We start from the raw sequence: 20,480 nt of genomic DNA on the forward strand, positions 1-20,480 counted from the left end.
TCAGAAGCCACAGATGATGAGGTAATGAGGACAGAGATGTCATCCCTAGTGGAGCCGATGACTGTGTCTGGACAGCATGTCCTCCTGGCAGCCCAGAAACTCAATATCCAGCCTGGCCTAGCCGAGCACAGAGAGGAGCTCATCACTGCAACACAGAATGTTCTGCTAGGAGTGGTCAAAGTACAGTAACATTAGCCTATGTAGTGACACTTTACTTAGTCTGCAGGTCTGCAGGTACAATCATGGCCAAAGTTTTTGAGAATGACACAAATATACATTTTCACAAAGTCTGCTGCCTCAATTTGTATGATGGCAGTTTGCATATACTCCAGAATGTTATGAAGAGTGATCAGATGAATTGCAATTAATTACAAAGTCCCTCTTTGTCATGCAAATGAACTGAATCGCAAAAAAACATTTCCACTGCTTTTCAGCACTGCCACAAAAGGACCAGCTGACATCATGTCAGTGATTCTCTCGTTAACACAGGTGTGAGTGTTGACGAGGACAAGGCTGGAGATCACTCTGTCATGCTGATTGAGTTCGAATAACAGACTGGAAGCTTCAAAAGGAGGGTGGTGCTTAGAATCATTGTTCTTCCTCTGTCAACCATGGTTACCTGCAAGGAAACACGTGCTGTCATCATTGCTTTGCACAAAAGGGCTTCACAGGCAAGGATATTGCTGCCAGTAAGATTGCACCTAAATCAACCATTTATCGGATCATCGAGAACTTCAAGGAGAGCGGTTCAATTGTTGTGAAGAAGACATCAGGGCGCCCAAGAAAATCCAGCAAGCGCCAGGACCATCTCCTAAAGTTGATTCAGCTGCGGGATCGGGGCACCACCAGTACAGAGCTTGCTCAGGAATGGCAGCAGGCAGGTGTGAGTGCATCTGCACGCGCAGTGAGGCGAAGACTTTTGGAGGATGGCCTGGTGTCAAGAAGGGCAGCAAAGAAGCCACTTCTCTCCAGGAAAAACATCAGAGACAGACTGATATTCTGCAAAGGTACAGGGATTGGACTGCTGAGGACTGGGGTAAAGTCATTTTCTCTGATGAATCCCCTTTCCGATTGTTTGGGGCATCTGGAAAAAGCTTGTCCGGAGAAGACAAGGTGAGCGCTACCATCAGTCCTGTGTCATGCCAACAGTAAAGCATCCTGAGACCATTCATGTGTGGGGTTGCTTCTCAGCCAAGGGAGTGGGCTCACTCACAATTTTGCCTAAGAACACAGCCATGTATAAAGAATGGTACCAACACATCCTCCGAGAGCAACTTCTCCCAACCATCCAGGAACAGTTCGGTGACGAACAATGCCTTTTCCAGCATGATGGAGCACCTTGCCATAAGGCAAAAGTGATAACTAAGTGGCTCGGGGAACAAATCACCAATATTTTGGGTCCATGGCCAGGAAACTTCCCAAACCTTAATCCAATTGAGAATTTGTGGTCAATCCTCAAGAGGCGGGTGGATAAACAAAAACCCACAAATTCTGACAAACTCCAAGCATTGATTATACAAGAATGGGCTGCCATCAGTCAGGATGTGGCCCAGAAGTTAATTGACAGCATGCCAGGGCGGATTGCAGAGGTCTTGAAGAAGAAGGGTCAACACTGCAAATATTGACTCTTTGCATCAACTTCATGTAATTGTCAATAAAAGCCTTTGATTCTTATGAAATGCTTGTAATTATACTTCAGTATTCCATAGTAACATCTGACAAAAATATCTAAAGACACTGAAGCAGCAAACTTTGTGAAAATTAATATTTGTGTCATTCTCAAAACTTTTGGCCACGACTGTATACTGCGTTATGGTGAAGTTATAAGAATTGTTATGACTTGTCATTGTAAGACTTGTGATGAGCATGAATGAACCCATTAAAATGTGTTATAATCATTAACTGTTCTTCGTATATACAAACATATGAATATTATTAAACAACATACAGTATCTGTTTCCAGGTTGGTTCACATAGTCGTAGAACAACATATGTAATTGGAAAAATTACTACTATCTGAAAAATATGTGGAGAGTGTTCAAGAAAACCCTTTATAAAGCATGTTGTATAACATTATCATATTCATTATAAAATGTAATATTATTCAAGTAAACCCTCCAAAAATCGTAATTATCGATTATTTATATTTCTATGTCATCTAGATACTTTCAGTGGAAGATGATGCAACAGTGAGAAAGACCGTAGCGGCTGCAGACTGGGTGTTGGACTGCCTATCCTCTCTAGCTTCCTCCCTGGACATCCTGTCTCTACTGAAGGCCTTCCATCCGTTCACTGAGGCCCTAGTTCTCCTGAACAACCTGGTAGTGAAGCGGGCTGAAGCCCTGCAGGTAAGGGGAGGGAACGTGCTCAACTCTTAGCCTGGTCAAGCAGACTGATCGTTTCACTTCAATTGTCAATTGAAACAGAGTGTGAGCTATCGTGAGATCAGGCTACTCAACTCCATCCTCTTGTGTAAAATAATGAAAGGTTGTTTGCAGTCAACAGTCTGTAACAATGAAAAAAAGAGGACCAGCTAAGCACTCACTCAATGTACCTGTAGTTGCAATTGAAGTCTTTGTTTATCTTCTGTTTTCCTACAGGATCCTAGGCAGACGGAGCACTTGCACAACTCTTTGGACTCCTTGAGGAAATGCATCTCTATGCTTCACACGGCTATGGTCACCACTATCAAACACCCAACCAGTGAGCAGGCCCAAGCCTCCAAAACGTACATTCTGGACAAGGTGAAAAGCACTGTGAAAGACATTGTAACTACACTCGAGAGTTATTGCCGTAGAGGTGGTGTTGCCTTAGGTCCGTGTGGGTACTACATTGACAGGCGTGATGGTTTGATAAGGCTTCTGGCCAGTTCTTCCTCCTCTTCCTCGATCAGTAACGTTGACAGCCTCTTAAGAGATCTTGTGTTCCACTGCATGGTGGTGGCCAACTCCTCACAAAGGGAGCTTCAGCACTGTGTGGTGGATCATTGTCGACATGTCCTACATCTCTGGTCAGAAATGTCCAGGCTTGTAAAGCTTCCAGAGAATCCTGATGATGATAACCTGAACCAGCATTTACAGAGTATCTGTTTTTCACTGATGCAGCAAATCCAGAATCTTGATAGTGCTATGATGACTGCAGTTCTATATCAAGTTCTGGACACGTTTGTTACAGGGTCAAGTCCACTCGAAGATCTGATGAATATGGTTGGACAAGTCTTGGAGAATGATTCAGTTGAAGAGTTGCCGGTAGATCCAGTTTCTATCCATGTATTGCTCATGGATCTTCTCTCACAGGCTGATAGGATGATACAGGTTGCAAGTTTCATCTCGGCTTTCGCCACGGATTCTAAGAGTCTAGAAAATGTGGAGAACTCAAGGGCATGCCTCACGCGTCTGAAGGCTGAGATCAAACCTCTCGCACTGGAGTTGGATAAAGACGGTTCAGACTTAGAGAACTGCTTTGAGGCCGTGCAGAAACTCCACGATCAGTGTGAGAGATGGGAAGAGGAGACCGGTCAGCTGCAGGATGCTCTTTGTGACATCATCGATGTTAGAGAATTCACTAGCTTGGCAGTTCACGAGATGGCTAACGACCAGTGTGGATGCGACGCGGCGTATAAAGCCCAGAACCACAAACTGTTCAGAAAGCATGCTGATGACCTTATCTCCCACACAAAACAGGTGGTTCACTCTGTTAGAAGACACGTAGACAAGAGTGACAACCCCATCTACCGCAATGGACTCCTAGTTCTGTTGAAACAGGTTGAAGCGTCACAGGCCAAAGTGGTCGGATCTGTCAGAGACATGTGCTCTGGTTCCAGTCTTGATGTGAATGTATACTCTGTCTTTTCAGATCACGCATTTGTGGTGATCCAGCACTTTAGAGTGTTAAGAGAAGGGCTGGATGGACAGCAACATCCACACCTCCTCAGTCCACTGCGAGAGGATGCACGCCAGAGCATAGTCTCATCCTCAGTCCAAGCAACCAATCAGGTTCAAGGATCAGCTATGGATCAGGAAATAAGAGACCTTAGCCTTCAGTTTCCTGTTCTAGATGTTTCAGAAAGGGATTCACCAGTTGAATGTAAAGTTGAGTTCTTAGAAAAAGAAATTAGAGAGCCTATGATGGCAGACAAAGACTTCAATGATGATTCAAAGGGGCCAGCTGTTTCAGGTGAAGCGAATCCAATCCCAAAGCCTCTTGATTTCGACCTTTTGCCCCTCTTGTATAAGGTTGTGACTGTGACTAAAGAAAAAGATGTAACAGTCCTCAGCAAAGCCTGTACAGGAGTTCTCAAGCTTTCAAATTGTTACGCTCAGGCTGCGAAAGAAGCTTCAACTATTGTTGACGCTGTCGATAGTCAGACATTGGATATCTTCAGATCAGAGTTAGTGGCCCTGACGCCTCAGTTAGTCCAGACAGCTCAGGAGACTGCAATGAGCTTAGCTATGAGCACGGACAGTCTCTACAAACACAGTACACTGTTCTCTGACCTGATCAACAACATCAGGAAAGTCCTCTTACCAGCTGCTGGAACCTGGTACCACGCCGTTTATTCAATGTTTCAAGGTCGTCCACGAAACATGTCAGCCACTGCCATTTCTCAGGAACTCAGCAAAGTCATGAGTTGGTGTGCCGATGTGGTGCAGCTGTTGACGTCGTCTGATATAACGCCACCAAGTGACTGTCAGGAGAGCTTTACAGTTTTGTACAGCAAGCTGAACAAAGCCCATAACAACACAAGAGAGCTGACAGAACTTGCTAGCTCATCAACATCAGGTCAGGCAGATGAACTTGAGGGGCCTTGTATTCTGTGGGCACTGTCAGTCCAAGTTTTACTGAATTCTTTGGATAAGATTTTAGGAACAAGGGAAACGTTGATGAGACAGTTGACCCCTCAGAAAAGGTTGGCGGCCATGTCCGAGAACTCACTGCGAATCCAAGAGGCAGCGAGACTGACTAGCGTGAATTGTAAAAGCGCCTACAAAGTGAAAACGTTGACACAACTTCAGGAGGAATTAAAGACTCTCACTGAGGCATACTTACAGGTAGCTGAGGACCTCTGCATTGTATCTCTCTCAGGCGTCCTCCAGTTTGCCAGGTCAGAAGTTCTACAAAGACAGCTTCTGATTAAAATGAGGGTGCTATCCGGCCACTTGAACAAAGCAAATAAGGACTATGTCACCGCAATTCAAAACATCGTAAACATTGCTTATAAGGCTTCCAAGCACCACAAAGATAACAAGACATCCAAGGAGGCCCAAGAAACATTTGAGACTGCTGCAGAGTTGCTTTTCGAGAACGCCAAAGCTGCTACCAAGAGCGTTGAAGACTGTTTCAACTACATTCGCAACCCTCGTGCTCGGATTAACCTGAGGTCCATCAACGATCATCTGTCCTTCCAGATCTCTGATATAGTGAGCCGAGCAAGGCTGGTAGTGGAGACCCACTGTGTCTACGACACTCTCAGTCTGGAGATCCAGATACAGTGCTGGTCGGCCAAGGCTCGCTTTTTAGCCGAGGAAATCTATAAGGTGGATGGGCTAAGCCAGGAGGCGAAGGAACACGTCAAGGTAGAGTTAACTTAGCTCTTTGTTGTTTATATTCCCCTTGTTTTCTTTGTTTAAAAGCACACACTGTAACACTTTGAGATTATTATACAAATAAAATCATGTTATAAAATGCATGTGTTATTATTATGAAGGTTGGTCTGCAGGGTGGAACACCAGGAGATTCCAAAGAAGGGATGACTGAGAGCAATCTTTCTCCTACTCTGAAGAAGCTTGATTACCAACCAGACATTGCACCCTGGCAGACAACCAATCCAGAGAATTTAAATACCACAGAACAGAATTCCAGTATCTGTGGTGCAACGCCCAAATATGAACCTGGGATGGCAACAAAACAATATGTGAGTATTGAATAGCTGATACTTTAAATATTTTAACTACATAGATACAAGATCATCTACTTTTGTATTGTACGGTATTTGTGATTTTTCTGTGAGAATTATATTCACATTATATAGAGTATATACATTTGAAGTCGGAAGTTTACATACACTTAGGTTGGAGTCATTAAAACTTGTTTTTCAACCACTCCACAAATTTCTTGTTAACAAACTATAGTTTTGGCAAGTCGGTTAGGACATCTACTTTGTGCATGACTGTAACGGCTTTCTTCTGTGGACGAAGGAGAGGACCAAAGCGCAGCGCGGTTAGTGTTCAACATGTTTAATAACGACAATAAACATGAACACTACAAAAATACAAAACAATAAATGTGAAAAACCAAAACAGTCCTATCTGGTGCATAGACACAAAGACAGAAGACAACCACCCACAAAACCCAACACAAAACAGGCTACCTAAATATGGCTCCCAATCAGAGACAAACGACTAACACCTGCCTCTGATTGGGAACCATATTAGGCCAAACACAGAAACAGGAAAACTAGACAAACAACATAGAATGCCCACTCAGCTCACGTCCTGACCAACACTAAAACAAAGAAAACACAAAAGAACTATGGTCAGAACGTGACAATGACACAAGTAATTTTTAGAGCAATTGTTTACAGACAGATTATTTCACTTATAATGCACTGTATCACAATTCCAGTGGGTCAGAGGTTTACATACACTAATTTGACTGTGCCTTTAAACAGCTTGGAAAATTCCAGAAAATTATGTCATGGCTTTAGAAGCTTCTGATAGGCTAATTGACATAATTTGAGGTGTACTTGTGGATTTATTTCAAGGCCTACCTTCAAACTCAGTGCTTCCTTGCTTGACATCATGGGAAAATCAAAAGAAATCAGCCAATACCTCTGAAAAGAAATTGTAGACCTCCACAAGTCTGGTTCATCCTTGGGAGCTATTTCCAAACACCTGAAGGTACCACGTTCATCTGTACAAACAATAGTACGCAAGTATAAACACCATGGGACAACACAGCCGTCATAACGCTCAGGAAGGAGACGTGTTCTGTCTCCTAGAGATGAACGTACTTTGGTGCGAAAAGTGCAAATCAATCCCAGAACAACAGCAAAGGACCCTGTGAAGATGCTGGAGGAAACGGGTACAAAAGTATCTATATCCACAGTGAAACGAGTTCTATATCGACATAACCTGAAAGGCACCTCAGCAAGGAAGAAGTCACTGCTCCAAAACCACCATAAAAAAGCCAGGCTACGGTTTGCAACTGCACAAAGATCATACTTTTCGGAAAAATGTCCTCTAGTCTGATGAAACAAAAATAGAACTGTTTGGCCATAATGACCATCATTATGTTTGGAGGAAAAAGGGGGAGGCTTGCAAGCCGAAGACACCATCCCAACCGTGAAGTACGGGTGTGGCAGCATCATGTTGTGGGGGTGCTTTGCTGCAGGAGGGACTGATGCCCTTCACAAAATGGATGGCATCATGAGGCTGGAAAATTATGTTGATATATTGAGGCAACATCTCAAGACATCAGTCAGGAAGTTCAAGCTTGGTCACAAATGGGTCTTCCAAATGGACAATGACCCCAAGCATACTTCCAAAGTTGTGGCAAAATGGCTTAAGGACAACAAAGTCAAGGTATTGGAGTGGCCATCACAAAGCCCTGATCTCAATCATATAGAAAATTTGTGGGCAGAACTGAAAAAGCGAGCAAGGAGGCCTACAAACCTGACTCAGTTACACCAGCTCTGTCAGGAGGAATGGGCCAAAATTCACCAAAATTATTGTGAGAAGCTTGTGGAAGGCTACCTGAAACATTTGACCCAAGTTAAACAATTTAAAGGCAATGCTACCAAATACTAATTGAGTGTATGTAAACATCTGACCCACTGGGAATGTGATGAAAGAAATGAAAGCTGAAATAAATCATTCTCTCTTCTATTATTCTAACATTTCACATTCTTAAAATAAAGTGGTGATCCTAACTGACCTACGACAGGGAATTTTTACTGGGATTAAATGTCAAGAATTGTGAAAAACTGAGTTTAAATGTATTTGGCTAAGGTTTATGTAAACTTCCGACTTCAACTGTACATTAGATTATATATACAGTGCACATTTATTGAAAATAAAAAACAGATACCTTATTTTCATAAGTATTCAGACCCTTTGCTATGAGACTCAAAATTGTGCTCAGGTGCATCCTGCATCCATTGATTATTCCTGAGATGTTTCTACAACTTGATTGGAATCCACATGTGGTAAATTCAATTGATTGGACATGATTTTGAAAGACACACACTATTTTAGGTCCCACAGTTGACAGTGCATGTCAGAGCAAAAACCAAGCCATGAGGTTGAATGAATTGTCGCAGAGCTCCGAGACAGGATTGTGTCGAGGCACAGATCTGGGGAAGAGTACCAAAAAAATTCTGCAGCATTGAAGGTCCCCAAGAACACAGTGGCCTCCATCATTCTTAAATGGAAGAAGTTTGGAACCATTAAGACTCTTCCTAGAGCTGGCCGCCCAGCCAAACTGATTAATCAGGGGAGAAGGGCCTTAGTCAGGGAGGTGACCATGAACCCGATAGTCTCTCTGACAGAGCTCCATAGTTCCTCTGTGGAGATGGGAGAACCTTCCAGAAGGACAACCATCTCTGCAGCACTCGACCAATCATGCCTTTATGGTAGAGTAGCCAAACGGAAGCTACTCCTTAGTAAAAGGCACATGACAGCCTGCTTGGACTTTGCCAAAAGACACCTAAAGGACTCTCCGACCATGAGAAACAAGATTCTCTGTTCTGATGAAACCAAGATTGAACTATTTGGCCTGAATGCCAAGCGTCACGTCTGGAGGAAACCTGGCACCATCCCTACTGTGAAGCATGGTGGTGGCAACATCATGCTGTGGGGGTGTTTGTCAGCAGCAGGGACTGGGAGACTAGTCAGGATCGAGGGAAAGATGAACGGAGCAAAGTACAGAGAGATCCTTGATGAAAACCTGCTCCAGAGCACTCAGGAACCCCGACTGGGGTGAAGGTTCACCTTCCAACAGGACAACAACCCTAAGCACACAGCCAAGACAATGCAGGCGTGGCTTCCGGGCAAGTCTCAATGTCCTTGAGTGGCCCAGCCAGAGCCCGGACTTCAACCCGATCTAACATTTCTGGAGAGACCTGAAAATAGCTGTGCAGCGACGCTCCCCATCCAACCTGACAGAGCTTGAGAAGATCTGCAGAGAAGAATGGGATAAACTCCCCAAATAAAGGTGTGCCAAGCTTATCGCATCATACACAAGACTCAAGGCTGTAATCGCTGCCAAAAGTTATTCAACAAAGTACTGAGCAAATGGTTTGAGTACTTATGTAAATGTAATATTTCAGTTAAATTTTTTTTGCTATGTTATTATGAGGTATTGTGTGTAGATTGATGAGGGGGAAAAAACTATTTAATTAATTTTAGAATAAGGATGTAAGGTAACAAAATGTGGAAAAAGTAAAGGGTTCTGAATACTTTCCAAATGCACTGTATACGTTCACATCTTTCTTTGCAGGATGCCCCAAGGTCTGCATTCTTCAGAGACACCCTATCCCTGACTTACTACACCCCTTCCCTCACCTACACCACAATCACCCCATCTCTTACCTACACCGCCTTGTTCCTCAAACAAGAGACAGACAGGTGGGATGCTCGGGGCAACCGTATCGTCCAGGTAACCAGGGAGATTGCAGACCAGATCTACCACATGGCCCAGTACCTGAGGAGGAAAGGGCCCATACTGGTAATGGCAATCAATCAATCAATATATATATTTTTCACAAACTCGATAGGTGCAGTGAAATGTGTGGTTTTACAGGGTCAGCCATAGTAGTAAGGCGCCCCTGGAGCAAATTAGGGTTAAGTGCCTTGCTCAATGGCACGTCGACAGATTTATCACCTTGTCGGCTCAGATATTTAATCTTTTGGTTACTGGCCCACGGGCAAGGTGGTTTAATTTATTTATTTTCATGGTTGGACATAAAAGACTGTAAAAACACAGGAAATCAGCTCCAAGTGATTTTAATTTAACAAATCTGTTCCCAAGTATTCCCAAACATAATAGAGAGACACGTGATCGTATATAAATGTAATCAATGTTATAGTGAAATATTATATCTGTTTGGGCTTCTTGCAGTCAATTTGCAGTCTACAAATTATTTGTAACTATGCTCTAACCGCTAGGCTACCTTACACCAATAATCAATCTGTTTATTGTATTTAGTGCAGTCAGGACGAATTCTGAATGCCTGAATATTTGCTATTTATTTGTCCGGATTAAGCATTTTCTTAAAAGTATATGGACACCCCTTCAAATGAATGGATTCAACTATTTCAGCCGCACCGTCATAGGGTGCCACCTTTCCAACAAGTCAGTTTTCACATTTCTGCCCTGCTAGAACTGCCCCGGTCAATTGTAAGTGATGTTATTCTGAAGGGGAAACATCTAGGAGCAACAACGGCTCAGCTGCGAAGTGGTAGGCCACATAAGCTCACATAACGGGACTGCCGAGTGCTGAAGCGCGTAGCGCGCAAAAATTGTCTGTCCTCGGTTGCAACACTCACTATCGAGTTCCAAACTGCCTCTGGAAGCAACGTCAGCACAAGAACTGTTCGTCGGCAGCTTCATGAAATGGGTTTCCATGTCAGAGCAGCCGCACACAGGACTAAGATCACCATGCGCAAAGCCAAACATTGGCTGGAGTGGTGTAAAGCTCGTCGCCATTGGACTCTGGAGCAGTGGAAACGCGTTCTCTGGAGTGATGAATCACGCTTCACCATCAGTCAGACGGACGAATCTGGGTTTGGCGGATGCCAGGAGAACGCCACCTGGCCAAATGCATAGTGCCAACTGTGGAGGAGGAATAATGATCTGGGGCTGTTTTTCATGGTTCGGGCTAGGCCCCTTAGTTCCAGTGAAGGGAAATCTTAACGCTGCAGCATACAATGCCATTCTAGATTATTCTGGCTTCCAACTTTGTGGCAACAGTTTGGGGAAGGCCCTTTCCTGTTTCATCATGACAATGCCCCTGTGCACAAAGAGGTCCATACAGAAATGTTTTGTCAAGATCGGTGTGGAAGAACTTGACTGACCTCAACCCCATCGAACACCTTTGGGATGAATTGTAACGTCGACTGTGAGCCATGCCTAATCGCCCAACCTCACTAATGCTCTTGTGGCTCAATGGAAGCAAGTCCCCGCAGCAATGTTCCAACATCTAGTGGAAATGTTTCCCTGAAGAGTGGAGGCTGTTATAGCAGCAAAGGGGGGACCAACTCCATATTAATGCACATGATTTTGGAATGAGGTGTTTGACGAGCAAGTGTCCACATACTTCTGGACATGTAGTGTTGATCTATATTACAGAGCAAAGAGATGTTTGTCAGCACAGCAAAAGGCGTGGTCTCGAATTGCCAATACATCACCCACTTTGTGAAGGTTATATCAAACCACTGTCTGGACAAACAGTGTACTGCTGAACTGTCTCTCAGAGTGGAACAGATTCTCACCATCACCAACCAACTCACTATCATCTCCAGGTGAGCGATCAATCATTCAAACCAATCAATTCAATGTATTTATGAAACACCTTTTACACCAGCAGATGTATTACAATATAGACAACTTATGTAGACGTTACCTTCCCAACAAGAAACATTTTGCCTTATGGAATAGCAGTCCAAATACCTGAATATAACTTGTGGGAGTCCCTCAAGGGTCCATACTTGGTCCCTTCCTATTCTAATTTACATCAATGATCTTCACCTCGTTTCCAGTTCTGTATTTTTCATCCTGTTCACTGATAACAATAATGTATTTATATTATACAAACATCCACAGAATCTAATATCCTAAATTAGATCAGAATCATCTATTTCCACAGTGTTAATGCATTGACCCCAGGAAGCAAGTCTTCAGATGAGATCCTTGTGAAGAATGCCCAGAACCTGCTTCAGATAGTTCTGCATGGGGTCAGAGCAGCAGAGACAGCCTGCATCAAGGTAATAACCACTACCGGGAGATGTACAGATTCACTGTGGGAGATGTATACATTCCCTGCCCCATAAATGTATGGATTCCCTGGTAAACCTGTACATTTACAATTGATAGGGAATGTATATATTTCCTGGTAAATGTATAGATTTCCCGATTTTACACATTTACCATAACAGATAGCAATCTGCCAAACAGGGTTTGAGACAGCCGGAGCCCAACTCAGATGGGGTGGAGGCAGCAGCGCTCTGTTTCCAGTGGAAGAGGAACCTACAAATGCACCGAGCCCAGCAGAACTGTAACTCAGACACGGATGATCTTGGCCTGAGGAGAACCTCCCAGCACAGAGAATCCCCCAGCCTGGCCCCTCCTATGCACATACAGAAGCAGGGATTCAAGTGAACGTGTCAAACCCCATGGACTGGACACCAGGAACTACTTGTTGCTACCATGTAAACATATGGATCATGTCCACGGGACACACAACTTTGGGGAAATGTAATGAAATAAGACTTCCAGTGTCCAGCACTTTGTTCCTATGACAAAGGTTTTGTGACCACATTTCGTAAAATACTAGATATGTTAGCAAGCACATGATGTGCAATGCATTACACTTCACAGAAATGTTTGGCTGTAAAGGCTATTTTGAAAATACCAAAAAGCTTAATATCAAGGAATGTGAATTTGAAATATTTTGGACATCAGAGCAATCTTGAGGGAATCCTATTTGTGTCAGAAAAGGATGTTCATATGATAGGTAAGATATACAAAACCTGCAGAGAGCCTATCCGACTGACAATCTCGGACAAAAAAATATAATCTATTGTAACCAAGACTAAAAAATAACTGATATTGGTACAAGATTGAGGGAATGTTGGAACATAACTAATGAAATTACAGTTAACAAAAATGTACGCTTAATCCAGTATAAACTAATGTTTTAAATTTATTACACGAGACAAAATTCACAAATTCTACAGCACAATGGCAGAGTCATGTCTTAAGTGTAAAACGAACAATGACTCAATAATTCATGCCTTCTGGGAATGCTATAAAGTCCCAAAGTTATTGTCAGAGTTAGAAAGTTGTCTGTCAGAAGTATTACAATGTAAATGTACTTTTAATCTATCTGTCTGCATATTTCAAGACATGGCATATGAGGGTGCAGTGAGATACCCGATGGGTTGGACGATATTTTTCTCGTCAATTATCTTGAAAAAAACGTATACTTACAAACTGGAAATCAACCAATCCTCCATCGTTAACACAATGGAAAAGTAAAATCCTTTATTATCTAAATGTTGAAAGTGGTGGGTGAAGGAGAAACAAAATGATACAGTTTGAGGCCATGTGGTCTGGCGGAGAGTGTTGCTGGAGATGGGGGTGTGAGAGAGTGGTTCTAGGCAGGGCTGATGTTGTGGATGTTTGTGACTGTATATTGTTGTTTGCATATGGATGTTATGTATTGAGAAAAAAAGAAGGGAAAAAAGAGGAATATAAGTAATGTACATGTCCTTTGGCTATACATAAATACATCTCACAACATAAAGATGTCATATATGGATTATTATTTTTAAGACACTGCTTAAAAAGGCATTTCAACATGATGAGCATCTTTGAGTTTGACCGTTTAGACAATATTTGATCAACCATATTGACATTATAAAACAAAACAAACATGACATAACCCAGATTACACCATTCATAAAAAACACTGCGTTTATGATACAAAACAAGCCATTTAAAATGTGACCTAATAGCATATAATAAAAATAAGTTCAATTCAGTCAATCTCAAATGTAGCACCATACATAATCACACAAAATGGACCAAATGAAACCCATGTTACACCCACTTTCAATATTCTTATTTCTTAACCACCATAGTGAGCATGGAACACAAATGTAAAAGTGTCTGTAAATAATATTAAAATATAAGATCAAAAGGAAAAATAACTGAGATTCTAGGTTTACTTAGTGTTCTGGTATATAGGACTGTATTGTTTGTTTTTTAAATGTTCATTTTTTTCAAAGGGTGTAGACCTAGCCGAAAATACTGTACTGTTTCATAAAAAAAACATTTTAATACAGTTCCTTAATATTACATATTTTGATATGAAAGTTAAACCCTTAATACTGTCCATATCTTAACTCCCTTTCAAAGACCAATAACATCCCTATAGACTTAAGATAGTTATACTGTACATAAACCAAGTCTTTGCACAGCCAGCATCTACCCTACTGTCTATGCTGCCATGACTGGTAGCCTTATACTGTATAATAACATGATCAAATGTCTGTGTCTTGAAGCGACAGACAGGGACTATCTCTATCAATGTACAATACATTTAGTGACAAGTGAGTCTATTCTCAACAGATCCTGTAGAACAGACAGTTTTATATACAGGTGAAATAAATATGTAAAGCTCAATAATAATGATACATACAAGATTCTAATAAATGTACAGAACATACAGTATATTTTACTAGGTTGTCAATATATTTAGAAACATTGCAACACAGGAGTGTTTTTATATATTTCAAAATAGGAGTATTTACTGACTGATGAGTATTTATTGACTGAAAGGGGAGGCAGTGGGGTCGAAGGTCTTGAATACGTCTTTCAGCGGCCTATCGTCTTCTGTCTCCTCCTTCTCCTTTGCTTCCTCCATCTTCTCCTCCTCTTCTCCCTTCTCCAGCTCCTTCTCCTCCTGCTGCTTGGTCTCCTTCTCTACCTGTTTGACCTGTCTGGGGTCTGTGTAGGGGGGCCTGATCAGGCCTGCCAGGGCCTGGATGGGTAGGTGGTGGACCGCGGGGGCGGAGGATTTGACTGGGGAGCTGGGAGGCTCCGACCCTGACGTTGTCACTGTAGGAGCAGAGGAGAGGGTAGGAGGTGGACGACTTTTGGACCCAGACCCATCCATGGCGGTCTCGGTACCGCCCTTGACATCCTGTGTGGATACAGACCCTCCAGATCGCTGGGTTGGCGAGAGCGAGGATGATGGTGGAGTTTTAGTGTTAGTGTTTTCTCTCTTGGCTGGTAGTTTGAGGATCCCAGTCTTCCTCTGGGGCTCTGTCTCGTCCCGCTGGCCCAGTTGCGGTGCCTGGTTTCTGGGGTCATAAAGGCTGATGCCCCCTAGCAGGGTGGAGGTGGTGGGGCTCTCTAACCCACCACCGGAGGAGGACAGACGCCCTGGGGCGTACGGACACAGCTTCTCTGGCTTCTCAGCCTCAGATTTAGATGGAGCTGGCGCCGGGGCTGAAAATGTTAACGTAGTGGTTTTGGAGGAAGAGGTTCCACTAGCACTGCTCCTCTGCAACCTGGGGTCTCCTCCAGCACCACCTCCTCTCTCCGTCTCCCTCAGGATAGGGAGCTTAGTGTCCACACTACCTGACCGACCTATCCGAGGGTCCACACCCAGGGCCTTGTGTTGCCTGGGATCCAACAACCTCTCTGTTGACCCCCTGGGCTCCAGTGTCCTGGAGGGGAGCCTGCCTAGTCCAACCCCCACACCCAGCACACCCTCCTTCAGACGGGCAGCGACCAGGCGAGGGTCCATGTGTGGAGGGGTGGTGGAGGTGGTTATGGTGGAGTGGTCAGGGGATAAAGTCCTGGTCCTATTGTTGGTTCGGTTCATCTGTGCGTCAGCGATGAGGGGCGGTAGAGGTAGATTGATGGAGTGCTCCTGTTTGGGCACGAGTGAGGGGATGAGATCCTCAGCCGACCAGACCACGGTTGAGGCGTAGGCCGGGCGCTGTAACACAACGTCTACACGGATGTGGCTGAACTGCTGCAGCTGGCAGCGTGGGTCGCGGAGCATCACCCCTAAAAGTTAATTTCATCAACATTTGAAATATTGTTATGGACAACAAAGTTTTATATTCTATTCTATTTAATTTCAGTCACATGGCAGATGTCAGTAGGACTCTGAATTGTATGATGAATACAAATATAAAAAATATGAAATACTAGGCTAGAAAACAACAACAGCAGCAGCAGCAGCATTCAAAAGAAATAGGCGTTTAAAATATTAGGGTTATACCTGGGCAGGAATCCAACGGGATGAGAGCAGCCCGCTCTCTTAGCTCCCTCTCTCCATCCTCATCCTCCTCTCTGGCTGGAGCCTTATTGTGGTGGTGCTGGCGATGGTGGTGGAGCTCTGGTTTGAAGGAGTTGGGTGGCTCCAGGGGCCTCACCTTATTAGATTAGATTCAAACACTTTAATGTCATCAAAAAGGAGATTGTTTTTTCAGCATAAAAGCTCAATACAAAGTAACAACAACAGACATGCACCAGCATTAAACAGTAGGTTAGATATCTATACCTTCCTGGGGTCCCTGGCCTGTCTGGGGCCCCCGCTGGAGTCGGGCTCTTTCCTCATGTTGTCTGGTGGTCTCTGGCGGGGGTCTGCTGCCTTCATACGGGGGTCGCTGGGTGGGGCCCGCTCCTTCTGGAGCCTGGGGTCTCCAGGGGCCAACTGGGGAACAGAGGGGTGTTTGATGGACTGTGGCCCCTGCTGGAGCTTCTCATTCTGTTTCTTCAGAGACTTAAGAATGGCCGTGACACAGTTCCCATCCTCGTCATCACTGGAGTACCAGTTAGTAGAGTCATCTGAAATGTGTAGAGCGGGGATCATCAACAAGATTCAGCCGGGGGACAATTTTTTCTTGAGTGGATGGTTGGGAGGCCGGAACATAATTACAAATAATTTGTAGACTGCAAATTAACCGCAAGAAGCCCGAGCAAATATATTTGACTAAAACATAACAATTTCAAACCTGGATTACATTTATATACGATCTTGTATCTCTCTATTATGTGTGGGAATACTTGGGAACAGATTTCTTAAATTAAAATAACTTGTTTATAAGCCTCCCGGGTGGCGCAGTGGTCTAAGGCTGTGCCACCAGAGACTCTGGGTTCGAGCCCAGGCTCTGTCGCAGCCGGCCGCGACCGGGAGGTCCATGGGGCGACGCACAATTGGCCTAGCGTCGTCCGGGTTAGGGAGGGTTTGGCCGGTAGGGATATCCTTGTCTCATCGCGCACTAGCGACTCCTGTGGCGGGCCGGGCACAGTGCACAGTACACCAGGTCGCTAGGTGTACGGGGTTTCCTCCGACACATTGGTGCGGCTGGCTTCCGGGTTGGATGCGCGCTGTGTTAAGCAGTGCGGCTTGGTTGGGTTGTGTTTCGGAGGACCCATGGCTCCCGACCTTCGTATCTCCCGAGCCCGTACGGGAGTTGTAGCGATGAGACAAGACAGTAACTACTAACAATTGGATACCACGAAAAAGGGGGTAAAAATAAAAATAAATACTTGTTTATTGTCTTATGTCCATGTATGAAAAAATAAATAAAACAAATATTGGCGAGCCAAATAAAACAACTGGCAGCCGCCAGTAAGTTATGTTCATGACAGTTGGGGAACCCTGGTGTAGAGCATGTAAGTTATGTTCATGACGATTATACAGTATAAGCATGATTTAAGTATTACCAAGCAAGTGCAACCAAGCATACTGTGCAATATCTGTGAAATGTGTACCCTAGTTATTAAATGGTAATATTTGGTGATGAGTACAAGACTGTTTCACTTTGCTGTAAATAAATAATCCTTCACACTCACCTTTAGGGGTCTTGCCACCTTGTTCCTCAAAACCTTGTGGCTCACTGCCTTGCTGCTGCTGTAGGTGTAGGAGCAGGGCCTTCTGTACTGCAGGGGGTAGGCCCTGCATCTGGGACAGCATTTGGGAGTCAGGGCTCCCCTGCTGTTGGGAGGTGTTCTGACTGAAAGGCATACCCATGTCTAATGGAGAGAGGAGGTGGGGAGATATGAGGAAGAATATGCAGAGAGTGAGAGGTTTTAATGAATCAACATCTGCTAACACATCGAAAGAACTGAATATAAAAAAAGGAAAGCTATAACAGAATAGAATATGGTCATTGCTTGGAGCATTTAGACTGAAAAACCCACATACTGTAAATAATTAAATCCTTGACATAACAAATTGATGGCTATTATCTGCATTATCTGCTTATTCCTTACTATAAGAGACATTCATCCATGTATCATTGTAAAACCAACCTCCTTGGCCCATGGCCTGAGCCTGGTTCCTGAAGAAGTTGTTAAAGAACTCTGCAGGGTTTTGGCCCACGGCTCCCATGGTTTGGAACGGCACGTTCATGTTCTGAAGCATCTGCATGGGGTCTGGGAATGGAGGGAACGGTGGAGGGGGCCTCTGGAGGTTCATGTTCATATTGGGGTTCAAGTTCATATTGGGTCGGTGACCCAGGAAGGGTGGTGGCGGACCTGGAGGCAGGAATAAACAGCAAATGAGAGGTTGTAATTAATCAAACTCTACATATGCATTGAGAGAACCCAATATATAGAGAAGAAAGCTAGTAAATACCTGGAGGTGGTGGCATGGGGAACCCATGGGGTGGTTGGTGTTGGGGGTGCTGTCCAGGGGGGTTCTGCTGTTGCTGCATTGGTGGCCCAGTGTGGGATGGATAGGGAGGAGAGGGACCCCCCATGGAGCCAGGGGGAGACCCCGGAGGGAGGACAGGGGGTGGGCCATTGGGTCCACTCTGCTGCATGTTGTCATCGGGACCCCCTCCACCAAACTCATCACCCTGAAACTGGCCTCCAGACTGACAGTTGAAGTTGGATCCACTGCAACCCCCAAAAATATGCATTAATTAATTCAGGGGATTGTTTTATAACAAATTTAATGGGATAATAAACACAGTGTACAAAATATTAAGAACACCTTCCTAATATTGAGTTGCACCCCCCACCCCCCAGAACAGCCTCAATACATTGGGCAACAACTCAAGAAGGTGTCGAAAGTATTCCACAGGGATGCTGACCCATGTTGATTCCAATGCTTCCCACAGTTGTGTCAAGTTGGCTGGATGTCCTTTGGGTGGTGGACCATTCTTGATACACACGGGAAACTGTTGAGCGTTAAAAACCCAGCAGCGTTGCAGTTCTAGACACAAATCGGTTCGCCTGGCACCTACTACCATACCCCATTCAAAGGCACTTACATTTTTTGTCTTGCCCATTCACCCTCTGAATGGCACACATACACAACCCATGTCTCAATTGTCTCAAGGCTTAAAAATCCTTCTTTAACACTGATTGAAGTGGATTTAACAAGTGACATCAATAAGGGATCATAGCTTTCACCAGGATTCTCCTGGTCCGTCTATGCAATGGAAAGAACAGGTGTTCCTAATGTTTTGTGCACTCAATTGTGTGTGTGGTTGTATATACACAATACCAGTGAAAAGTTTGGACACACCTACTCAATCAAGGGTTTTTCTTATTTTGACTATTTTCTACATTGTAGAATAATAGTGAAGACATCAAAACTATGAAATAACACATATGGAATCATGTAGTTACCAAAAAGGTTCCTCAAATTTTCCAGATTGACTGACCTTCATGTCTTAAAAGTAATGATGGACTGTCATTTCTCTTTGCTTATTTGAGCTGTTCTTTCCATAATATTCAGTATACCACTCCTACCTTGTCACAACCCAACTGATTGGGTCAAATGTATTAAGAAGGAAAGAAATTCCACAAATTAACTTTTAACAAGGCACACCTCTTAATTGAAATGCATTCCAGGTGACTACCTCCTCATGAGAGAATGCCAAGCGTGTGCAAAGCTGTCATCAAGGAAAAGGGTGGCTACTTTGAAGAATCTCAAATATATTTTGATTTGTTTAACACTTTTTTGGTTACTACATGATTCCATATGTGTTATTTTATAGTTTCATTCTACAATGTAGAAACAAATAAATAAAAAATAAAAACCTGGAATGAGTAGGTGTGTCCAAACTTTTGACTGGTACTGTATTTATCACAGAACAGCGCAAACTGGCTCTAACCAGAATAGAAAGAGGAGTTGGAGGCCCCGGTGCACAACTGAGTAAGAGCATGGACATACACTACCGTTCAAAAGTTTGGGGTCACTTAGAAATGTCCTTGTTTTTTAAAGAAAAGTCAATTTTTCCCCCATTAAAATAACATAACATTTATCAGAAATACAGTGCAGACATAATGTTGTAAATGAAGAGGCGACTCCAGGATGCTGACCTTCTAGGCAGAGTTAAAAAAAAGAAGAAGCCATATCTCAGACTGGCCAATAAAAAGAAAAGATTAAGATGGGCAAAAGAACACAGACACTGGACAGAGGAACTCTGCCTAGAAGGCTAGCATCCCGGAGTCGCCTCTTCACTGTTGACGTTGAGACTGGTGTTTTGCGGGTGCTATTTAATGAAGCTGCCAGTTGAGGACTTGTGAGGCGTCTGTTTCTCAAACTAGACACTCTAATCTACTTGTCGTCTTGCTCAGTTGTGCACCGAGGCCTCCCACTCCTCTTTCTATTCTGGTTAGACCCAGTTTGCACTGTTCTGTGAAGGGAGTAGTACACAGCGTTGTACGAGATCTTCAGTTTCTTGGTAATTTATTGCATGGAATAGCCTTAATTTCTCAGA

The 20,480-nt window shown here is 43.8% G+C and overlaps 2 protein-coding genes across 3 annotated transcripts in view; one reads left to right on the forward strand and one right to left on the reverse strand.

Moving 5' to 3' along the window:
* LOC139580552 (uncharacterized) lies at window positions 1-13,392 on the forward strand. Its single transcript, XM_071409366.1, has 8 exons — window positions 1-180; window positions 2,163-2,348; window positions 2,601-5,576; window positions 5,708-5,914; window positions 9,499-9,726; window positions 11,350-11,522; window positions 11,867-11,984; window positions 12,175-13,392. Exons 1-8 carry the CDS (start codon window positions 25-27, stop codon window positions 12,376-12,378), a joined length of 4,248 nt encoding a protein of 1,415 aa, XP_071265467.1. The 5' UTR covers window positions 1-24; the 3' UTR covers window positions 12,379-13,392.
* The window catches only part of LOC139580553 (zinc finger CCCH domain-containing protein 6), a 17,846-nt gene continuing 10,270 nt past the window's right edge, over window positions 12,905-20,480 (reverse strand). For both annotated transcript variants that reach the window (XM_071409368.1, XM_071409367.1), the window contains exons 10-15: window positions 18,383-18,645; window positions 18,058-18,282; window positions 17,599-17,778; window positions 16,301-16,587; window positions 16,019-16,172; window positions 12,905-15,801 (exon numbers count right to left, since the gene is read on the reverse strand). In XM_071409368.1, the coding sequence (XP_071265469.1) occupies window positions 14,549-15,801; window positions 16,019-16,172; window positions 16,301-16,587; window positions 17,599-17,778; window positions 18,058-18,282; window positions 18,383-18,645 (2,362 nt within the window). In that variant the 3' untranslated portion in view covers window positions 12,905-14,548. The remainder of the gene's footprint in view (window positions 15,802-16,018; window positions 16,173-16,300; window positions 16,588-17,598; window positions 17,779-18,057; window positions 18,283-18,382; window positions 18,646-20,480) is intronic.

Source organism: Salvelinus alpinus, chromosome 7, assembly GCF_045679555.1.
Source record: "Salvelinus alpinus chromosome 7, SLU_Salpinus.1, whole genome shotgun sequence".
In the NCBI taxonomy this organism is placed as follows: Eukaryota; Metazoa; Chordata; class Actinopteri; order Salmoniformes; family Salmonidae; genus Salvelinus; species Salvelinus alpinus.

Coding starts and splice junctions, on each gene's coding strand:
- LOC139580552 (XM_071409366.1), top strand. CDS start 25: ATGAGGACAGAGATGTCATCCCTAGTGGAGCCGATGACTGTGTCTGGA. Junction 181..2,162: donor TTCTGCTAGGAGTGGTCAAA/GTACAGTAACAT, acceptor TATGTCATCTAG/ATACTTTCAGTGGAAGATGA. Junction 5,915..9,498: donor GGATGGCAACAAAACAATAT/GTGAGTATTGAA, acceptor CTTTCTTTGCAG/GATGCCCCAAGGTCTGCATT.